Source organism: Lottia gigantea (assembly GCF_000327385.1).
Source record: "Lottia gigantea unplaced genomic scaffold LOTGIsca_61, whole genome shotgun sequence".
Lineage (NCBI taxonomy): Eukaryota > Metazoa > Mollusca > Gastropoda > Lottiidae > Lottia > Lottia gigantea.
This window is the reverse complement of record NW_008710086.1, coordinates 322,015-342,759: the sequence shown is the minus strand read 5'-3', so window position 1 is coordinate 342,759 and position 20,745 is coordinate 322,015. Positions and strand designations below refer to the sequence as shown.

The 20,745-nt window shown below is 33.0% G+C and overlaps 2 protein-coding genes across 2 annotated transcripts; both read left to right on the top strand.

The window, feature by feature from the left end:
- Positions 1 to 9,318: 9,318 nt before the first annotated feature.
- On the top strand, positions 9,319 to 10,472 carry LOTGIDRAFT_79473 (hypothetical protein; the record flags this gene model as incomplete). The annotated part of the gene is made up of 2 exons (XM_009064198.1): positions 9,319 to 9,460; positions 10,300 to 10,472. Coding segments are annotated over 2 exons (315 nt in total), but the record flags the coding sequence as incomplete, so codon positions are not given.
- Positions 10,473 to 16,830: 6,358 nt separating this feature from the next.
- LOTGIDRAFT_220274 (hypothetical protein) lies at positions 16,831 to 20,480 on the top strand. Its single transcript, XM_009064217.1, has 4 exons — positions 16,831 to 16,914; positions 17,026 to 17,334; positions 19,333 to 19,520; positions 19,937 to 20,480. Exons 2-4 carry the CDS (start codon positions 17,112 to 17,114, stop codon positions 20,087 to 20,089), a joined length of 564 nt encoding a protein of 187 aa, XP_009062465.1. The 5' UTR covers positions 16,831 to 16,914; positions 17,026 to 17,111; the 3' UTR covers positions 20,090 to 20,480.
- Positions 20,481 to 20,745: the final 265 nt, after the last annotated feature.

Below are 20,745 nucleotides of genomic sequence, written 5' to 3'. Positions count from 1 at the left end.
TAAAATGAAATGAAATGAATGGAATTTTACGTCCTACTATTCCGCACCTTAGACTAATGAAGACAGGCTATACTAGTCCAAAACATCTGCCTCTATTCAAGCCCTGATGATAATTATTTGAAATAGAGGCAGATGTTTCGGATTAGGCCAACACCATATTTGGAAGATTGGGGAGTAGCCACGGAGTAGCCTATTGTGACATTCTTTGTCTTTATTAGCCCAATCTGGCAGGAGCTGAAAAGTTCTCATTTCATATAAATTCCATTTGAATTTTCTTAAAACTATTTTCCCGTTCCAAGGACATATAAATATGAATTTGTTATAATTGATATATATCAGGTAGTGGGGGGGGGGGGGTGTTTATTAAAAATGTAGGTCAAAACTGGACAATAGAATACTTAATAGGCAGAATGTTCCAGACGATTTTTTACATGACGCAGGTTGATATTTATAGTCTCTGTCGTCATGACGGTCTATATAAAACAACCCAGATATTTAAGGCTGGGTACTCGAGACAACAGCTTTGTTCAACGTTCGAACGATAGACTGGCCGCCATTTTTATCTTCACATGGAGAAATTGCACACGGCCCAAAAAATCTGCCTTTAACTGTCACAACTTTTGTTTATGGCCGTATTCAACCGGGCCATTTGACTTATTCAACATCGCTGAAAATTAATTGGAATAAATTTTGACGTGGAAGCGAATATTTTTCAGGTAATTTTGATATTTTTGAGTGACATTGAGAACTAACCATGGCAATCACTTTTAACTTTCAGTCGACATTTTGAAGTCGAAAGCCAATGTTTACATTTTGTACAACGCTAGCTCGTAGCATTAGAGTAAGGTAAGAAGCGTAAATTTTGCGGGTTTCGGACTCTGAGTTTTTTTCGTGTCGCTGATAGGGCATAGGGATAGGAAGTGATATTGCTAGCTTTGGCTTGTATAATTACGCTTAACAGAGCTGACTCATTAATTTTAAAGTGGTATCCAAATTGATTAGCACATCGTTAGTCCTACTGGCTACTGGCTTTATGGAAATATCGCACTAGATAGTAGAAGTAATGATCGGGGATTGGAGGGGGGAGGGAGGGCTATTTTTTATTCACACATGACTGGTTAATCTACTTTTTAGAGCTCAGACATTCGGACATGGCAGGTAAATACAGTTAAATCTACCGTCTAGAGCTCTAGTCAGACAGGACTTGTAAATACAGTCAAATTAACAGTCTAGAGCTCTAGTAAGACAGGACTTGTAAATACAGTCAAATCTACCGTCTAGAGCTCTAGTCAGACAGGACTTGTAAATACAGTCAAATCAACAGTCTAGAGCTCTAGTAAGACATGACTGGTAAATACAGTCAAATCAACAGTCCAGAGCTCTAGTCAGACATGACTGGTAAATACAGTCCAATCAACAGTCTAGAGTTCTAGTCAGACATGACTGGTAATTACAGTCAAATCAACAGTCTAGAGCTCTAGTCAGACATGACTGGTAAATACAGTCAAATCAACAATCTAGAGCTCTAGTAAGACATGACTGGTAAATACAGCCAAATCAACAGTCGAAATTTCTAGTCAGACATGGCTGGTAAATACAGTCAAATCAACAGTCTAGAGCTCTAGTCAGACATGACTGGTAAATACAGTCAAATCAACAGTCTAGAGCTCTAGTAAGACATGACTGGTAAATACAGTCAAATCAACAGTCTAGAGCTCTAGTCAGACATGACTGGTAAATACAGTCAAATCAACAGTCTAGAGCTCTAGTAAGACATGACTGGTAAATACAGTCAAATCAACAGTCTAGAGCTCTAGTCAGACATGACTGGTAAATACAGTCAAATCAACAGTCTAGAGCTCTAGTCAGACATGACTGGTAAATACAGTCCAATCTACAGTCTAGAGCTCTAGTTAGACATGACTGGTAAATGCAGTCAAATTAGCAATCTATAGCTCTAGTCAGACATGACTGGTAAATACAGTCAAATCAACAGTCTATAGCTCTAGTCAGACATGACTGGTAAATACAGCCAAATCAACAGTCTAGAGCTCTAGTCAGACATGACTGGTAAATACAGTCAAATCAACTGTCTAGAGCTCTAGCATGACATCACTGGTAAATACAGCCAAATCAACAGTCTAGAGCTCTAGTTAGATATGACCGGTAAATACAGTTAAATCAACAGTCTATAGCTCTAGTTAGATATGACTGGTAAATACAGTCAAATCAACAGTCTAGAGCTCTAGTCAGACATGACTGGTAAATACAGTTAAATCAACAGTCTATAGCTCTAGTTAGATATGACTGGTAAATACAGCCAAATCAACAGTCTAGAGCTCTAGTTAGATATGACCGGTAAATACAGTTAAATCAACAGTCTATAGCTCTAGTTAGATATGACTGGTAAATACAACCAAATCAACAGTCTATAGCTCTAGTAAGACATGACTGGTAAATACAGTTAAATCAACAGTCTAGAGCTCAAGTCACACATGACTGGTAAACAGTAATAGTGTTCACAGCTCATCGTCGAAATTTGAGCCTTCAAATCCACGTGTGTCCAGAATTATCTTCGTGTGTCCAGAATTATCTTCGTTTGAATGTTAGAATGACAACTTGTCAATTTAAGATACTCTGTGATATGTAGAAAAGACATCTATAGAAATAGTGAGTAAAATTCCTAGTTTTTTTTAAAGGAATTATGTGAATTTCATAAATTTTTAGTACTTCTATATATTCAGGATTAAAATCAACCTCACAATGATGCGTCTGTCCCTGTTAATAAATACTATGGTATATCATATACTAGTTGTACATACTGGTAATGATTTATAATGGATATGTCAGCACAATTTGAAAATGTTTCAAAAAAAGATCTTGTTATATAATTTATGAATTGATTTGATCGAAGTGACTGTCAGTTGATGTATTATGTAGTGTGGGTGGAAGATAGTACTTCGGTTATTACTTCATGAAGATTTATTTTCAAATGAGATTAGGGACAGATAGTTTTCAACACTTCCCTTAAGAGTACAGACTACTACACATCTGTGACATGGTAGAAATTTCATTTAAAATTACAACTTTGCATGACGTTAAATAGAGTGCAGCCAGACACCGTTGTTAGGGTGGGGGCTGGGCCCCATCAACTGAGAATTAAGCCCCCACAAAACTTTCTTCAGTACACCAGAGATTGATTGATTTACAGTGTCTTTGTACAAAATCAAAAAAATATAGGCTTTGATACGTTTGTTGGCACCTCAAAATTGTCAGAAATGAGTTCTCTGGGCCTTTAATTTTCTGAGTACAAAATCTGAGCCCTAGCACCAATTCTTTGACGGGCTGAGTGAAGCTGCCTTTAAAGTCTTGTTAGAGTTTGTTTTAAGGTTTAGAACAGTATAAAACAAAAGATATGTGTGGTCTGTATACTACTCATGCTCAGAGAGTGGATTATGTCCCCTTTCCTTATTGATGTTATCGCATGTCTTAATTTCTTTGGTCACCTTGTAACTTACTAGGAGTAATGGGGCCCTGTTACCTGGTGACAACTGGAAGTCTTGTCAATAAAGGACCCCACTGGAAACAAGTTTATTTAACTTTCGTGGGTCATCCTAAGGTATTATACTACAGTTATCATTAATTCATTTAAAGTTAAAAATTTTAATGTTTAGTAGAATTGTTATTGTTGTTTTTACCAAACAACCTCTATGTCTTTCTAGTGTTATTTATCAGTCTATGTATTTATTCCTTTGACATCTATGTACCTAATATCTTGAGTAAATATTATTATTATTGAGGTTAATAATTGTTAAGTCTGGGTGATATACCAGTTTCCTGATAAATACTGATATATAGGACCTTGTGACGTTAGTTATATACACTCATTTAAAATTACCAAAATATGCCATATCACGAAATAGTGTAGCTATCATCAAATTTTCACCAAGATAAGATCATCTACACAATGTTAGATAAGAAATAGCTTGTTTCTATAAATACTAATTTAGAATTAATATTGATGGTATTGTGTAGGTGTATTGTGAGATCCTATCTTGGGGTTTATTTAAGTTTTGGAACAGTCCTTACTTACAGGTATAAAACAAAAGATATGGGTCATCTGTACTCATGCGCATAGTGTGGATAATATGCTTTCCTTAAACACATATCTTATTTTCTTGAGTTACCCAGTAAATTCCTAGCAGTATTGGCCATATGAGGGTAAATTATGCTTAGGCGATTAACCAGTATCATGATAAATACCAGTTTTAAAATTTATATTATTAGTAATATTTCCTGATTAGAATATACCGAAATATCACCATATCGTGATATATGGTAGTTCTTATATCGTCAAATTTTTTGTTCAGATAAGATCATCTACTTAATTTTAGATAGCATATCACGATGATATTAGTTTTAGAATTAATGTCATTAGTAACATTGTCTCATTAAAAGTACCCGGTACCAGAAATTATGGTAAAATTTTTTGTTCAGATGAGATCATATATTAAGCTTACCTATTTCTACCTTCACACCCCTGGAGTAAGCACCTGGACTTTTCACACCCCCAAAAATTTGTTTCATCCACATTTGCAACATGTGATGATGTGAAGTGCTCTCTAAGTTAATCTCCTACACCAGTTGGCCACACCCCTGACACCTTAGTCCCACACCCCCAGGGGGTGAAAACACCCCAGGTTGAAAACCAGGGTCATACATGATTTTAACAATAACTTAATTATTGAAACAGATGTTTTTTTTAATGATATTTAAGACTAGTTATTGTTTGATATCTGTTTTATTTATGGTATGTTTTAATTGTAAGTTTTTTTTGATGAGTAAAGGCTTTAAGCATATTGTGTTAATGGCTGAAACCAGTCATACAAAACTGTACAGTAATTTTTAATCCATTTTTATTGTAGGGTGATAAAGACGATTTCTTCAGGAAAAACAAACAGAAACAGAACAATGTGTGTTACAAAAAAACTTTGTATAATTTGTTTTCTGTTGAGTTATTTCCTCTCTGTATCATATTCTCTTGCTGCGACGACTGCCCCAACTAAGCCCACTGATAAACATACTCATAAGCATGAAGATCTTCAAATTGCAAAAGAGTACACTAAAAAAATCATTGCGGAGGAAAGCCGATATTTTATTGATAAGATATTTGAGCGATACGGAAGTGAAAATGGAACTATTACATTCGATATGTTATCAAGTTTAATGTATAATTTAGGACTAGGAAGAAATGTCTCAAATGATAACCAATCAGTGAGTTCTGCTGAAATTGATGAAGAATTTGATCTTGATCACCCACAGCATGTTCACCTAACAAACGTTCCTAGTCACAATCATCCAGACTCTGACACTACTAAACATAAACATTCACATGATCTTTCTGACTTAAATCATGATAGTCACAATCATCAAGACTCTGACACTACTAAACATAAACATTCACATGATCTTTCTGACTTAAATCATGATAGCCACGATCATCCAGACAGCCATGATCATAGTAGTCCCAATTATCCAGATGTTTCAGATCATGCTAGTCACAATCATCAAGACTCAGAAGTGCATGACCATGATAAGGATGATCACGATGATATCGAAAAAAATCCCAACGTGCCGGTAGAAAGTGAGAAATCTGTTTCGGAAGTTCTTGGTTCCGATCAAGCAGAAGGAACAGAAATTGAAGTGGAGTCTGAAATGCAAGATACGACAACGAAAAAACCAAAAAGGAAGAAAAATCGTAAGAGACAGAAGAAAAAGAAAAGCAAGACTAATAAAGGTACAGAAAGCAGATTGGTAAAACGGTCAGCTGATATTGAAATCCATAACGATCATTCCTACGTAAGTTTTTAAATCATTTTATATGTCTTCATGAAATGATGGGGTAGGGGATGCCACCTATGTCTGTCGGTCCGTCCACAATTACTCGTAAACACTTCTAGAAGGCACAATTTTTAATAAACCGAAACACCTGTCTCTATTCCAGCCATTCCAGCTATTTGGGCAGATGTCAGCTGGTGTAGAGACAGAAAAAATATACGCTGTTAAATGGGGACATTCTGCATTTCCTCAGGTGCGAGAGTTTTAAACCAATTTTTTTTTGATGAAACTGATCTAGAATCGGCCATTGAAAATTGTGTGCGCTGTCAAAAGTTTTAAGGTCACATAGTCACGTGATACGATTTTAATTTAAAATCAAAGCTGCCATTGGACGGCAACCAATCTCTTCTTTTCTTCAAACACTTAGATTTGTATTTAAATTATTTTTATTTTAACTCTGATACTTTGGCTTGATGATGAAACGATTGTTTTGATGATATCACCGTTTAAACCACTCTCCAATATCGATTTGTAGATTTATAGATAGAAATGGACCCTGGGGCTTTTTTACGATTGTGGAATTTTATATTTTGAGAGATACTTCAGGGCTAGTGTCTTATATTGGTATTTCTGGTAAGAGGAAATAAAACATTGAGGAAATACGAGACTTTTGATAAAATTGATTTTAAGATTTTTTGATAAACGAGCCCCTGTGATTCATTCTTGAATCTAAACTGAGATGAAATTAATATTTTGATAAATACAGTTTTAGTAACCTGAATCTAGATATTAAAACAAAATATAAAACTATTTTGGTGAGTGACTAATTTTTGATTTAATTTTTTTGAGAAAATAGGCCCTGGTGATAATCTGTTTAAAATCTAAAAGGTCAAAGGGAAGTTTATATCAATGAAATAGGAGTAGGATATTGCCTCATATATTTAAATAAATACTCAGTGGGCAAAGGTCAATTATTGATGATTAATTTAAAATAAACCTGAAACAGTCCAAGGAATCCTTGAAGAGATGGGTTGACCAACCTGGTTGACCAATTCCAGTCGAAATTTTTATCCTTCAAATCTATGTGTGTCCAAAATTATCTGCGTTTAAATGTTAAATTGACGACTCATCATTTCTTCATGTATAGAAAAGATATCTATAGAAATAGGAACAGAAATCCTAGTTTGAAGTTTGTTTAAAGGAATTATGCGATTTCTAGTACTTCTGAAGATTATTTACATAATTATGTTCAAGATTAAAATCACCCCCCCAAAATGGCGCACCTGTCCCTTTAAAATGACCTGCATTATTTCATATCAAAGTTATTGTTCTCTATAAAATTGTGACTTATTCATTACTCAAGTAACTAAATATCCTTGAAATAAGTCAAGATATTAATAGTAGGTTTAACAATATTTCTAATAGTTTATCAATACAGTGAAAGAAATATAAGAGTATAATTTTAAAATAGGTCCAGTTATTTCATATCAAAGTTATTGTTCTCTATAAAACTGAGTTATTAATTCTTCAAGTAATAAAAACTATTTAAATAAGATTTATCAATATTCTTATAGTTTATCAATACAGTGAAAGAAATATAAGAGTACAATTTTCACAACGACAAATCTGTCCCTCTAAGAAACTCTACTATAGATGAAGACATGGTCTGTAGTCAGATTGGTGTCTTGTAAGATATCTTACTATAATTGTTAATATTTTTATTACATTATGTTAGGAATTTATATTGATCAACAATATAGTAAATATTAAAGACAACTCAATGATCTATGGACACTCTACAGACATCTTTATATATCTTCTATAAAACTTGAACGATATTTAAAAGTGAGGAGTACAAATCACAGACACAAGACAATATTATAATATGATTTAGATGTGACAATACACTGAGTCCTTGTGTGCTACAGGCTGTGCATGTTCTAGATCCCTCGACAGTTGAAATAGAAAAAGAGCAGGTTCATGCCACTGTCCTGGCAAAATTTCTCTCATAGTACACTGCATGGTGTTGATCATCTTCAACGTATTTTATGTACAATCGATAAAACCAGTTTTAAGTACAAATGACTGAAGGCAAAAAGAAAATCTTGATAACATAAGATAAGAAAAGATATTTCTTAAAATTTGGCAATAAGATGAAATATGATCTGTGATAGAAGATAAAATAATAGGATTTAGAGAGATAAACTGATGTAGATTATATACAAGATAGACAGAGAGTGCTTACAAACTCTTAATAACTTTATCCAGATATAAATCATTAAGGACAAGACTCACAATGTAGGTGGAAACCCTTGAAGGCATCGTCCCATCAATCAACATTTTAAATTGTTGTTACCTTATAGGAGGTGTTGCCATGTCAACCATTTTGTTAGAGTAAAATGTAGAAATGTGGCTTTATTTCAAACTTATGATCTGCCAAATTTAAGTTTCCACTTGTTAGTTTTCATGTATCCCCCCCACCCCACAGTTTTGATTTTCTAATCATTGAGTTCTTTTAAGCCTGGTGATTTTAGCCCACCCGTGACAATTCTATGGCCCATACTCAATCATTTACAAACTTCTATGATACAAAAAAGTGCCAATAATGTCAAGGTATTAGACAGAGTTTCAATATTCAAATACCTTGATATGTGAAAATGCCCTGATTGGTTGTATTCACTAAAGTACAATTCAATCGAGAAAAGTTTTAAATGATGTCAAGGTAATAGATGAAGTTCGTCATAGCTTGACCTTGTGACGCTTCTCTGATTGGTTGTATTCACTAAAGTACAATTCAATACAAGAAAAGTGTTAAATGATGTCAAGGTATTAGACAGACTTTGTCATAGCTTGACCTTGTGACGATGTTGATCTGTACCCTGAAGGCTAAAGGATGGACAAGCTGACCTGAGATCAATTGACAATATTAACCAGTTTATCATATATATTAGATTGTATTACATATATATAGAGATATAGAGAGAGATAGCCCTTGACCTCATGTTATAATATACTAACAGGTCAAATATCCATATTGACAGTGATAATGACTGGCTAGTGTAACTTCTAACAATCTCAACCTCAATGATCCTGGCTATTATTGTAAAATATCAACAAAACCGATGAGACCAATATTAATCCTGAATCACATGATACACATAAAAAATTTAGAAAACCTCTTTACAATTCCTTTGATGCTACTTGCCAAAAGCATCAATTTGCACCATTACAAGTTTCAATCAGATGTCTGTGGTTCCTGCAATTTCACTAAAACTAAGTGTTTGATGACATAACTAACCACGAAATATGCTGTATCACATAAAGCCCTTTGTGATTAGTGACTACATCAAATACATAGTTTTACAGGAACCACAGACGCCTGATTGAAAATTGTAATAATGTAAATTCATGCTATCAGTGTCCACGATACACATTTAGAAAACCTTTACAATTCCTTTAATTCATTAATTTTTATAATTTCAGTGTTTAACCGTGAGTGAATTGCTAAAATCATTCCATTTTGAAGATAAAGGCGTGTTATATTACGATGAATTTCGATATTTATGCCCTGCGTTGCTGTATCAGATAGAAAACAAGAGTTGTCTGAGAGCAGACTTTGATCGTCATTCCGTTCATGAACATATTCACCCTGATCACCCTGATCACCCTGATCACCACGAAGATCACCAGCACCATGGTGACGAACATCATCATCCTAATGTCTCGAAAGTTTCCACCAAAGGTATTTCAGCTAAAGGTGAGTGAATGTTAGATTCTGAGTTATCTTTCCTGCTCAATAACCAATCAATTTAAATAATTTGTATTTGTATTTGTATTTGTATTTGTAAGTTCAGGACGACGGTAGCAAGGCCCTTCGATGTAGTCTCTTCTTTCTTTCATCTAACATTGATAAGATGGAGCTCCACTCATTGTTTGTGTTGTTCAGAACAGGTGCTTTATTGTCCTTATTGGCTTTACCACACACTGGGTTCATCGGACATGATGTAGGTAGCTCTAGGTTGGATCTATTTAAATGAAAATCAAGATGTTACATTTTGTGTTTTTTCTGCAGGTGGCTCTACTTGCCATCCATGTTCTCACGAATTACTTATACATCTTGTGTTCGAGGTTATTTAGTTTTCAACAAATCAAATGCTCGGTTTAATGTTTAAATAAAAGATTTCCTTCCTAAAGTTGAAAAATTCTTGGACATACATTGTGAAACATTGGCTTGCATTGTTCGGAAACTTTTAGCAGTATTTTTGATTCTTGGACTGGAGTAAAGAGGAAAGACGACATATTCAGTTCTGATTTACAGCTGGGTCGATTGGAATGATGAAGCACGTTAATTCAATCAAGATTTCCGAGAATAATTTTGTCCTATTTTGTCCGATGTATATTATAATGGTAACTTGTTGGTATATAATCTAATAATAGTAATAACTATATGATATATTTCAGTATGGGGTTACAGTACTGTAGCAGTAATAATTATAAGTTTAGGTGGTCTACTTGGTGTGGCTGTCATTCCCATCATGCAAAAAGTCTTCTACAACCATCTTCTACAGTTCCTGGTAGCTCTGGCAGTCGGCGCCCTGGCTGGGGACTCTCTCCTTCATCTTCTTCCACATGTAAGTTGTTTAAATTTATCTTCAGACTTGTATCTGGAACTCAATACTGGGCCGGATTTGTCATTGATCTTTCCTGGATTAACCCATTGTTTCCTGGATTTACCCATTTACAACTGGGTAGACTGGAATTATGATGTAATATGAAGTACAACTGGGTAGACTGGAATTATGATGTAATATGAAGTACAACTGGGTAGACTGGAATTATGATGAAATATGAAGTATTTAGTACAACTGGGTAGACTGGAATTATGATGAAATATGAAGTATTTAGTACAACTGAGTAGACTAGAATTATGATGAAATATGAAGTATTTAGTACAACTGGGTAGACTGGAATTTTGATGAAATATGAAGTATTTAGTACAACTGAGTAGACTAGAATTATGATGAAATATGAAGTATTTAGTACAACTGGGTAGACTAGAATTATGATGAAATATGAAGTATTTAGTACAACTGAGTAGACTGGAATTATGATGAAATATGAAGTATTTAGTACAACTGAGTAGACTAGAATTATGATGAAATATGAAGTATTTAGTACAACTGGGTAGACTAGAATTATGATGAAATATGAAGTATTTAGTACAAATTAACAACTAGGTCAACTGGAGGAATGAGGAAATATGACGTATTGAAGATCATCAGATATTCACACACTGACAGAGATTAGAATCCACCGTCACAGATGAATTGTTAAAAGTCTAAAATGATAAGGAAACAAAACAATTCACGCGACTGTGATATAACACTCTGACTCAAACTCCATCTGTAGAATTATGTTACAGAATTAAAGAGATTGTAAAGAGGTTTTATAAAAAAAATGTATGTGTATTGGGAACAATGATATCATCAATTTACATCATTCTAATTTTCAATCAGACGTCTGTGGTTCCTGCAATTTCACTAAACATAAGTATTTGATGATGTCACTGATTGTAAAATATGCTTTTACCATATAACGCCTGTGATATTAGTGACATCATCAAATACTTAGTTTTAGTAGAATCGCAGGAACCACAAACGTCTGATTGAAATTAGAATGGTGTAAATTGATGCTATCAGTGTCCATACACATAAAAAAAACAAAAAAATCTCTTTACTATCTCTTTAAAGCTCTATATTTGGCTAGGTTGAAGATGAAAGGGTCAAATCTCATTGAAGAGGCAGTCTGGGAAATAATGTTCTTATATGCAACGATGCAAGAAAACGTAGAAAAAATGTCCTTTACCTTATATGAAAGTTTTATCTAAAAGTATCGTGTTGTTTAACTATCATTAAGAATTATTCAAATGAAAATTTTAATATTTAACTGTTACTTTCAGGCTATTACTGGTGGTCATTCACACGGAGAGGGAGATCACCATGGTAACAAGGAAAATGACACTCACATGTTATCTACCTATAAAGGTCTCATCGCTCTGACCGGAATGTTTTTCTTCTTTCTCATGGAGCGATCTTTAACCATCATGACAGATCTGAGACGCAAGAAAAAACAACTGGTAAGTATGGCGTTTAGTCTCTTTAAGAAGGGAGTAGTGACATGGTATTGCACAGCTTGTAGACTTAAAACTGTAGTAGAGTTAACTTGGATATAAACAAGGATATCAACTTATGCCCTGGAAAATCAAGTCTACCAGGTAGTTTCTGGTGAAACCTTGTATTGAGGATCAGGATCTCTAGGAACATGGCTACGTATTCTCGAAATGATCTTAGCGCTATGATGTCCTAGGTTCTTAACTTATCCCTAGTTGATTCTAGAATATCCTAGCGCTAAGATAGTTTCGAGAATACGTGACCTGGATGGGATATAGGGCCAGACATAAAATGTGGTACCTTTAAAACTCTGTAAGTTCAGTTTACCCCTCGACTGTATTGTGATGCAATGTGGAGCACAGAGACATTGTAGAATATCTGGTAATATCTTGATGGACTCATTAATGATTCAGCTTGGTAAAGATATAAAACGTTATGACTAATTTGACTGTTGTCATGGTGAGATTTGTCAAAAACTAGTCAGCTTATTAACAGGTCAAGATGAAATATGTCCTGAATTTTGTTCATCAACTCTTTTGTTTGACTAAAATCATAACTATTATTATTATTGTTATTTTCTATCGTTTTTAGAAAAGATTGAAATCTAAAAGAGCATTAAAGAAATGTACTGGAGATGGTCAAAAAGCCGTGGGAGCGAAATTATCATCACAGATAGACCAGGACTACCAGACGTGTGAAGAAATGGTGATGATAGTACATCCTAATAAAGGTAGGAAGAATTATATTGTTTGACTGTAGTCTGTAGAATGTCTTACTTCATTAGAGTTATTAACCTTTGTTTCCCCGTGTGGTATTCAGAGTCGTTTCCCCTTGTAGTCTTGTGTATCATGCTACAGTAGAAGTGCCTGGCTTGCGTTAGATTTTTGTTTTGCTTCATATTTAAAGGGATAGATGTGCCGTTTTAAAAGGTTGTTTTGAGTCTTGAAAATCACATAATTTCTTCAAAAAAATCTCAAACTGGGAATTTCTGTTCCTATTTCTATAAATGTAAACACTATTATTGATTGGCTGAGTTAAAGAAATTCTCTTTTGTGTCTGCACAACTGTCCCTTTAAACCTGCCCTGTGACTTACCGTATAATTTATTCTAAAAGTTTTTTATTAAGCAACAAGCGAGCAATTCACTGTTAATGTTGATATTTTGAAATTTTTTTGATTCAGACCAGTCGTTAGGGTGGGGTCCTTGGGGACTGGGCCCCAGCAAGTGAGAATTAAGCCCCAGCAAACCTTCTCTAGAGATTGATTCATTTACAGTGTCTTTGTACAAAATAAAAAAGATATAGATTTTGGTACGTTTTTGGCACCTCAGAATGGTCAGAAATGAGCCTTTTAATTCTTCGGAGCCTCAGCACCAATTCATTCATGGTGACGGGGCTGTTTTGATGTGAACGTACACTAGTAGTAAACAGTCTCCTGTACTTATTTTAGATAACCCTAACTGGGAAACACAGACAGGTGACTGTAAATTTACCTGCACTGTTATTTTAATATATAATCTTATAAATAAACAAACAAATCACTTGTTTATATTGATAAATGCATGGGCCTGGGTTTATTCAGATGACAGACAAACACAAAAATTGAAAATTATATTTGATGAAGGAAAAATTTGCTCAATTTACAGTTATATGCAAAAAATTTGTTTAGGTCAATTATCGGTTTAAGTCCAGCTTGCAATTACAAAAAAGATATAAGAATTTTGACAATATTTTTAATTAAATGGTTAATACACAGACATGATTGGATCTGCTTGTTAAAAACACTACTAACAAATTTCACTCAAAAAATAGTAATTTCTATTATCCTGTAAGCTTTTAATAGTAATAATAATAATTTATAACTTTTACTTAAACTTCAATTGGTAGAGGAATATAGCGCTACAGGGTTCAAAACTTTTAAAATATGATTCAAGGTGTCATTGTTAATCTGTATCCATGTGGTCTCCTGAGGGATGTTATTTCACCTGTATTTTCCATCCATGACTGACAGACCAGCTGACAGACTGACAGACTGTCGGACATCAAGTATAGGTATAAAGTGCCTATCAAAATATTTTAATTTAATTTCTTAATAACTTATAGACTTGAATGATATTTATTTTACATGACAATATTATATAATATACACACTTCTTTAATAATAATATTAAACACATAACGTTTCAACACAAACTACACGTGTCATCACCACATAAAATATGTTAAATTAACAAAAAGTTAAATTCCAAATATTCAGCATGAGGTTTTTGTGACTTTATATACTGCTTGTGTGATGGTTATAGTTATATTTTATTAATAAAAGCCTAATTTGTTTATATAATTATAAAGTTTTTTGGTTTTTGGTTATTTTTTTTTATTGCATGTTTTTCCAGATTTGGAAAAAGCTGTGTGTAAGTTTTAAAAACTGGCATTATCCCTTTAAATATCCCTTTAAATATCCGTATATATCTTATTATAATTCATTCATTCATCCTGTCTTCATAAGCCCATTTGGTGCAGAAAAGTAGGACTTGAAACTCCAATTCATTCATTCATTCATTCATTCATTCATTCATTCATTCATTCATTCATTCATTCATTCATTCATTCATTCATATCAATATCAATATCAATATCCTAATAATATAAAGGAACCAATTGATAATCATGCTCTAATCTATACTATAGCGAGGTCTTGTTTTAAACAAATCATGTGCTCCCCTTGTCCAATCCATTTAAAATTAAATTACATTTTCCTATCTTAGTTGTTTTTTGATATTTTTAGTCTCCATGGTAATTTAACCAGTTTTCTACCAATCAAAGTATGTTACGTTTAAAAGACAAATCTTGATAAAATAGAGAATTGTGGGATAGGGAAACCCAAAGAAGCTCTCATAATGCTCCATGTTAGTCTTCGCTATCCCACAATTCTTTTTATTCAGACCTGTGTGCTACAGGCCGTGCACGTTAAAGATTGAAAAAGAGCAGGCTAATGCCGCTGTCCTTGCAAAAATTTCCTCATTGCACCCTGCATGGTGTTGCCCGTCTTCATTAGCCCACATGATAAAGAAAAGTAGGACGTAAAACTCCATTCATTTCATTTTATTTTATTTTATTCTATTCAGAAACAGGTTTTAATGGTATGCTTTCATTGGTAAATAATTCCTTTGATAACAATGTACACTTACAATATCAGACAAGGCAAAAAGAAAGGAATTTGTTATTTAATTGTAATTAGATTCCTCCAAGGCCCCCCCCTCCCCCCTGTCAGACCTGACCTCTGTATGACAAATATATTCCTTAACTTTCATAGATATATATTATATTATAATAATCTGTTCCTAGCTCTGCTTGCTACCCTATGATATATTATTTATACAATATCTGTTTTATATACAAGAAGAATCATATCAAGTTATTATAAACTTCATCTTATACCTTGACTACAATAATGAGGTGCTTTGCTGTGTAGCATAAAATTTTAGTTGTTTTATTCAGTCAGGGAAGGGAAGTAATAAAATAGATCAAGAATACTGAAAGTTGTGATAAGGAGAAGGTTAAAAACACCTGTATTTGATGTATTCTAAACTTATTGTAATAAAACTTGACATCAAATACTGTCATTTTATCATATTATTATATTTCGTATATTGTTGACACTCAATTCAAATCAATTCATCAATCTATTGATTCTAATATCCATTCTTATTTCCTCGTAAACACTCTACAGTTAACAGTTTTCAATTAATTTGGCTGAAACATGAAATGTGGCCATATAATTATAGAATGAAATTTTATTTTGAATGATTTCCTGTTATAGATAAAAATGTTTTTGCCACTGTCTCCAAAATTATTCCAAAATGATTTTTAATCCTAAAAATACTTTAGTTTATTTGATTTTTACCCAAGTTCCAATAAAATTCTTAAGTATATTTTTTGGCCAATGAAATAAAAGGAAATTTTAAATCTATTTGGTACTATTTTTTGGTAAATGAAGATTGTTTATGAAAACAGTATGACCTGTCCTGACAAAATCACAATGTTAAATTCTCCTGGACTTCAAATGTTTTAATATCCTGAATTCTATCAGTTACCAGTAAAAATGTTATCATATTTTGATTGTTTTTTTAATGAATTTTGATGTTGATTTGAGTAAAATTGTTAGATTTATGATAATATTAGGTTAAGATATGGTATTTTATAAATGAATTATAATAATATTATTTGTAGGTTATTGTTCTGTGTTGAAAGATATATTGTAGTTACTATTGTTTTTATATTTTATAACTGATGACAAATTGAAGTGTGATTAGTAAAAATGATGTCAGAATTTTGAATATTTGACCTTGAAACATGAAACGTTTCCCTCTGTCCTGAATGTGTTAGATGAATCATTGAGTTTAAAAGATTTTTCTGTGGCAACTTGAATAATTTCCTTGTCTAAAATCTAAAATCTTTAAAACTAATAATTCAATGATATTCCATACAATTGAGAGGAAATTCCTGAGATTGGCCCCAGTTCTCAAATTTCAAAGGGTGTGAGCACATGAAGATCTTTGTCAACAAATTTGGTTGTTGACTAGAGTCTTGTCGCAAGTTTTGCCGACTGGCTGCGGACGCATGATGAGGCAAAAAATCTGAAGTGAGGCAGTTTCCCCTATTTTGATAATCACTTGCGGATCATGAAAAAGGTAGATGAATCTGATTGGATGATGATGCTCCGTCATGCAGATGATAAGATAATCGTTGACAAAATGGTTTTATAAATCTGGTTATAAAAGCATGGGTACATGTGAAATTTTACTCCACTTCCTGTGGACACCACTAGAAAATGTTGTAGTCCTATCTTTCTTCTCACCTAAACCAATAATTGGACAATCTGAACACAGAAATCTACAACAGTGTCAAGTAAAGATCTCTGTAGCTCTCATGATAGAGTGAACATTCTGTCCACAAAATACACCTGTAGAATGAAATTTATGGTCATGAATAAAACCAAATTAATTTCTGTATTTTCAGCGTTGAAGAATCTGGCAGACGACACCCACGATAGTTTTCATCACAGTCATTCCATCAACTCTAAAGGGGAAGAGGAAGATGAAAACATGCTGGGAGCAAATAATTCTCACCATGGCCACTCCCATCATAGTCACACTGGAGACGTCAAACATCAATCCATCGCGGCCATTGCCTGGATGGTTATTTTAGGAGACGGTATTCACAATTTCAGCGATGGTCTGGCAATCGGTGCTGCATTCGCTAACTCTATTACTGGTGGAATCAGTACGTCTATTGCTGTACTCTGTCACGAACTTCCTCATGAAATAGGTAGGTAGAATTTGTTTTATTTTTTGAAATATTGGGGGGAGGGGGCTAGCTATTCTGTCCTTGTAAATCTCTGTTCACATCTTTATAGAGGGAGTATGTGCCAGTACAGGACAGGATTTGTTACATCAATGTGTTGTAATGACGTGACTGTTCAAAAGCTGTAAATAATATATAAGGACCTTTCGATAGGATGTTATAAAACACTTAGTTTTAGTAGAATTGCAGGAACCACAGACATCATGTAAACTTTCTACAAACTGTAATCAAATTAATTGTGAAAGTAAATTAAGTGAGGTAGTTCTGTAAATTATAATATAAAAACACCAAGATAAGGGTCTTGTAAAATGAAATTAAAGAGAAACTGATAGTATCAATTTGCACCATTTCAATTCCAATCTGTGGTTCCTGCAATGCTTTATCACATAAGTTCTGGAGATTAGTGATGTTATCACACACTTAGTTTTGGTGAAATTGCAGGAACCATATACATCTGATTTAAAATTTAAATGGTGTAAATTGATGCTATCAATTTCTCTGATACACATAATTAGGGGTAATAAAATTCTGTACAAGCAAGACAATTCTGTCAATCAAAACTTCATACAAAGTATAGCAAAATGAAGATTAAAAGTTGTATAGTCATCAACTGTTTTGAATAGAGTGAATATAAACTGCTTTGCACACGACACCCGTCACTAAAATGATCTATTAAATTTGAAGTAACTAATCATATTTTTTTTCAAATTTATTTATTATTTTTTTTAAGTTTAAAAATGTTATATTATGTTGATTTATTATGTAAGTTATTTTAGTCTCTGCCTTGAAGGGTACTAACCTAGTACAATCTTTATAAAAAGTTATGGTTCAAAAGTTTAAACATGTCACCAGGCAATTTGTACTTGGTAATAGTACAGTGCTATAAAACATTGTTAAGGAGGTTTTTCTCTAAGTTTAAAGAGATACTAAAAAGGTTTTCTTACTCTAAGTATATCAGGGACACTGATAGCATCAATTAGCACCATTTTAATTTCAGTCCACCTTCTGTGGTTCCTGCAATTCTGCTAACTCAGTGTCTCAAAATTGCTGTATAATCGAAGGACCTTCCCTATTTAAAACAATGTTTCTATTTTTTTAATGATAAATTGAATATTTTTAAAAGCTTTTAATCCTAGAACTAGGTTTGACATTTCCTGGAAATAAATTTGACAAAAATTGAAAAACATGTACATGAAAAAAAACTTTGAAAATATATTATGTTTGATTGACAACAATCTGAAACAATAATTGTTGAAAATATAGGAGAAGGAATATTTTGGAAGTAAAAGGGTGAAGTTAGTATTTTCACAACTGTATAAAAAACATCATCTATAACATCTTATTCTTTACTTTAAACATTCTGTATATTAACTTTTCATTATATCACAAATTCCCAAAAAGGGGAAACCATTTAAAACTATAATATTGTCCTGTTATGTGACGTTTCAGCTTACTGTCTTCTTTAGATGTCTCTGAAACGTTAAATAACAGGACAATAATATAGTATAAAATTTTCATTATTAAAAGAAGTAAATTATAACTGAAAATATTTCTACAGTATGTTATTTATATCTATATATCTTCTTGATCAAACTGAATTGGTTTTAAAAGGGTTAATTAAAAACATTGTAAATTATACCTGAAAATATTTCTACAGTATGTTATTTATATCTATATATCTTCTTGATCAAACTGAATTGGTTTTAAAAGGGTTAATTAAAAACATTGTAAATTATACCTGAAAATATTTCTAAAGTATGTTATTTATATCTATATATCTTCTTGATCAAACTGAATTGGTTTTAAAAGGGTTAATTAAAAACATTGTAAATTATACCTGAAAATATTTCTAAAGTATGTTATTTATATCTATATATCTTCTTGATCAAACTGAATCTACTGAATTTACTAGAAAAATCAACTGAAATATTGAAAGCTCACTCATTAATTTTCTGATTACAGGAGATTTTGCAGTATTACTACGAGCTGGTATGAATATGAGACAAGCTGTGATGTACAACTGTGTATCTTCTATACTGTGTTTTATCGGCATGTTGATTGGGGTGGTGCTTGGAAATATCAACGAAGCCTCATTATGGATATTTGCGTGTGTGGGTGGAATGTTTTTATATATTGCTCTAGTTGATATGGTAAGTTGGAAGAAGATCAGTAATAGAGTAGAGTTTACTTACACTTGTAGAATATTAAATTCTACTCTACCCTCTGGGTTTGTGAATTTGACACAGGTCTGTGTTATAGGTCGTCTATATAACTAATGACCTGTATTATCTATAGTTTGTAAACTCAATACTATTGTTGATGTGGTATTTGAGTTTCTCAAGCATCACTTTCAGAGAGTCTACATGGCTAACATATAAATGAGATAGTAACTTTTCCTAATCAGAGGTTTTTAGGTTAAAGGGAGATAACTTATTATTGAGTTACAATAAAACAGACCATAATTGATTGACTTTGTATTTTCAAAGAAAAATTGATTGCAGTTTTAATTTTCTGTATAATTTTGTAACAAATAATTTTTTACGAATAATTCTACTTTATTTTTCAGCTTCCTGAAATGACGTCAGTAGAAACGAAACACGGAGAGAATCCGTATTGTCATCTGTTATTCCAGTGTGCTGGAATGATTCTAGGGGCTGGAATTATGTTAATTGTAGCCGCCTACGAACCAGACCTATTATCAGTACTTGATAATCATTGATATACTCACCCTTATCCAATCTTTTACGGACCAAAACTCACAATATTACTTGGTGTCAGAAACATCATCCAGACTTAACAATGCTTTCTCACATAGACACATCTTCACAATGTACTGCGTCTTATACCTTGACTACAATAGCCACCTTGCTTGTATCACCATCTTCACAATCTCAAACTATTACAAACTTCATCTTCACAATTTCAAGCTATTACAAAGTTCTTCTTATACCTTGACTACAATAGCCAGCTTTCTTGTATCAAGAAATGCAGCAATTTGATAGGATTGTAAGTTAGTTAATACAGCCAATCAGAGTTCTCTACACAAGGTCTGTAAACACTAAGCCATAATGTTTACAGTCTTTCTGTAGAGGACTCTGATTGGCTGTATTCACTTACGTACAATCCAATCAAATTGCTGCATTCCATGATACAAATAGTCAAATACAAACTTCTTATAAGATGATATAGACCTGACATTGTGAAGATGATATAGACCTGACATTGTGAAGATGATATAGACCTGACATTGTGAAGATGATATAGACCTGACATTGTGAAGATGATATAGACCTGACATTGTGAAGATGATATAGACCTGGAAGAGAATATCATGTACGCTATTTTAGTACCAGTTTTGCTCAACCATCAATCATT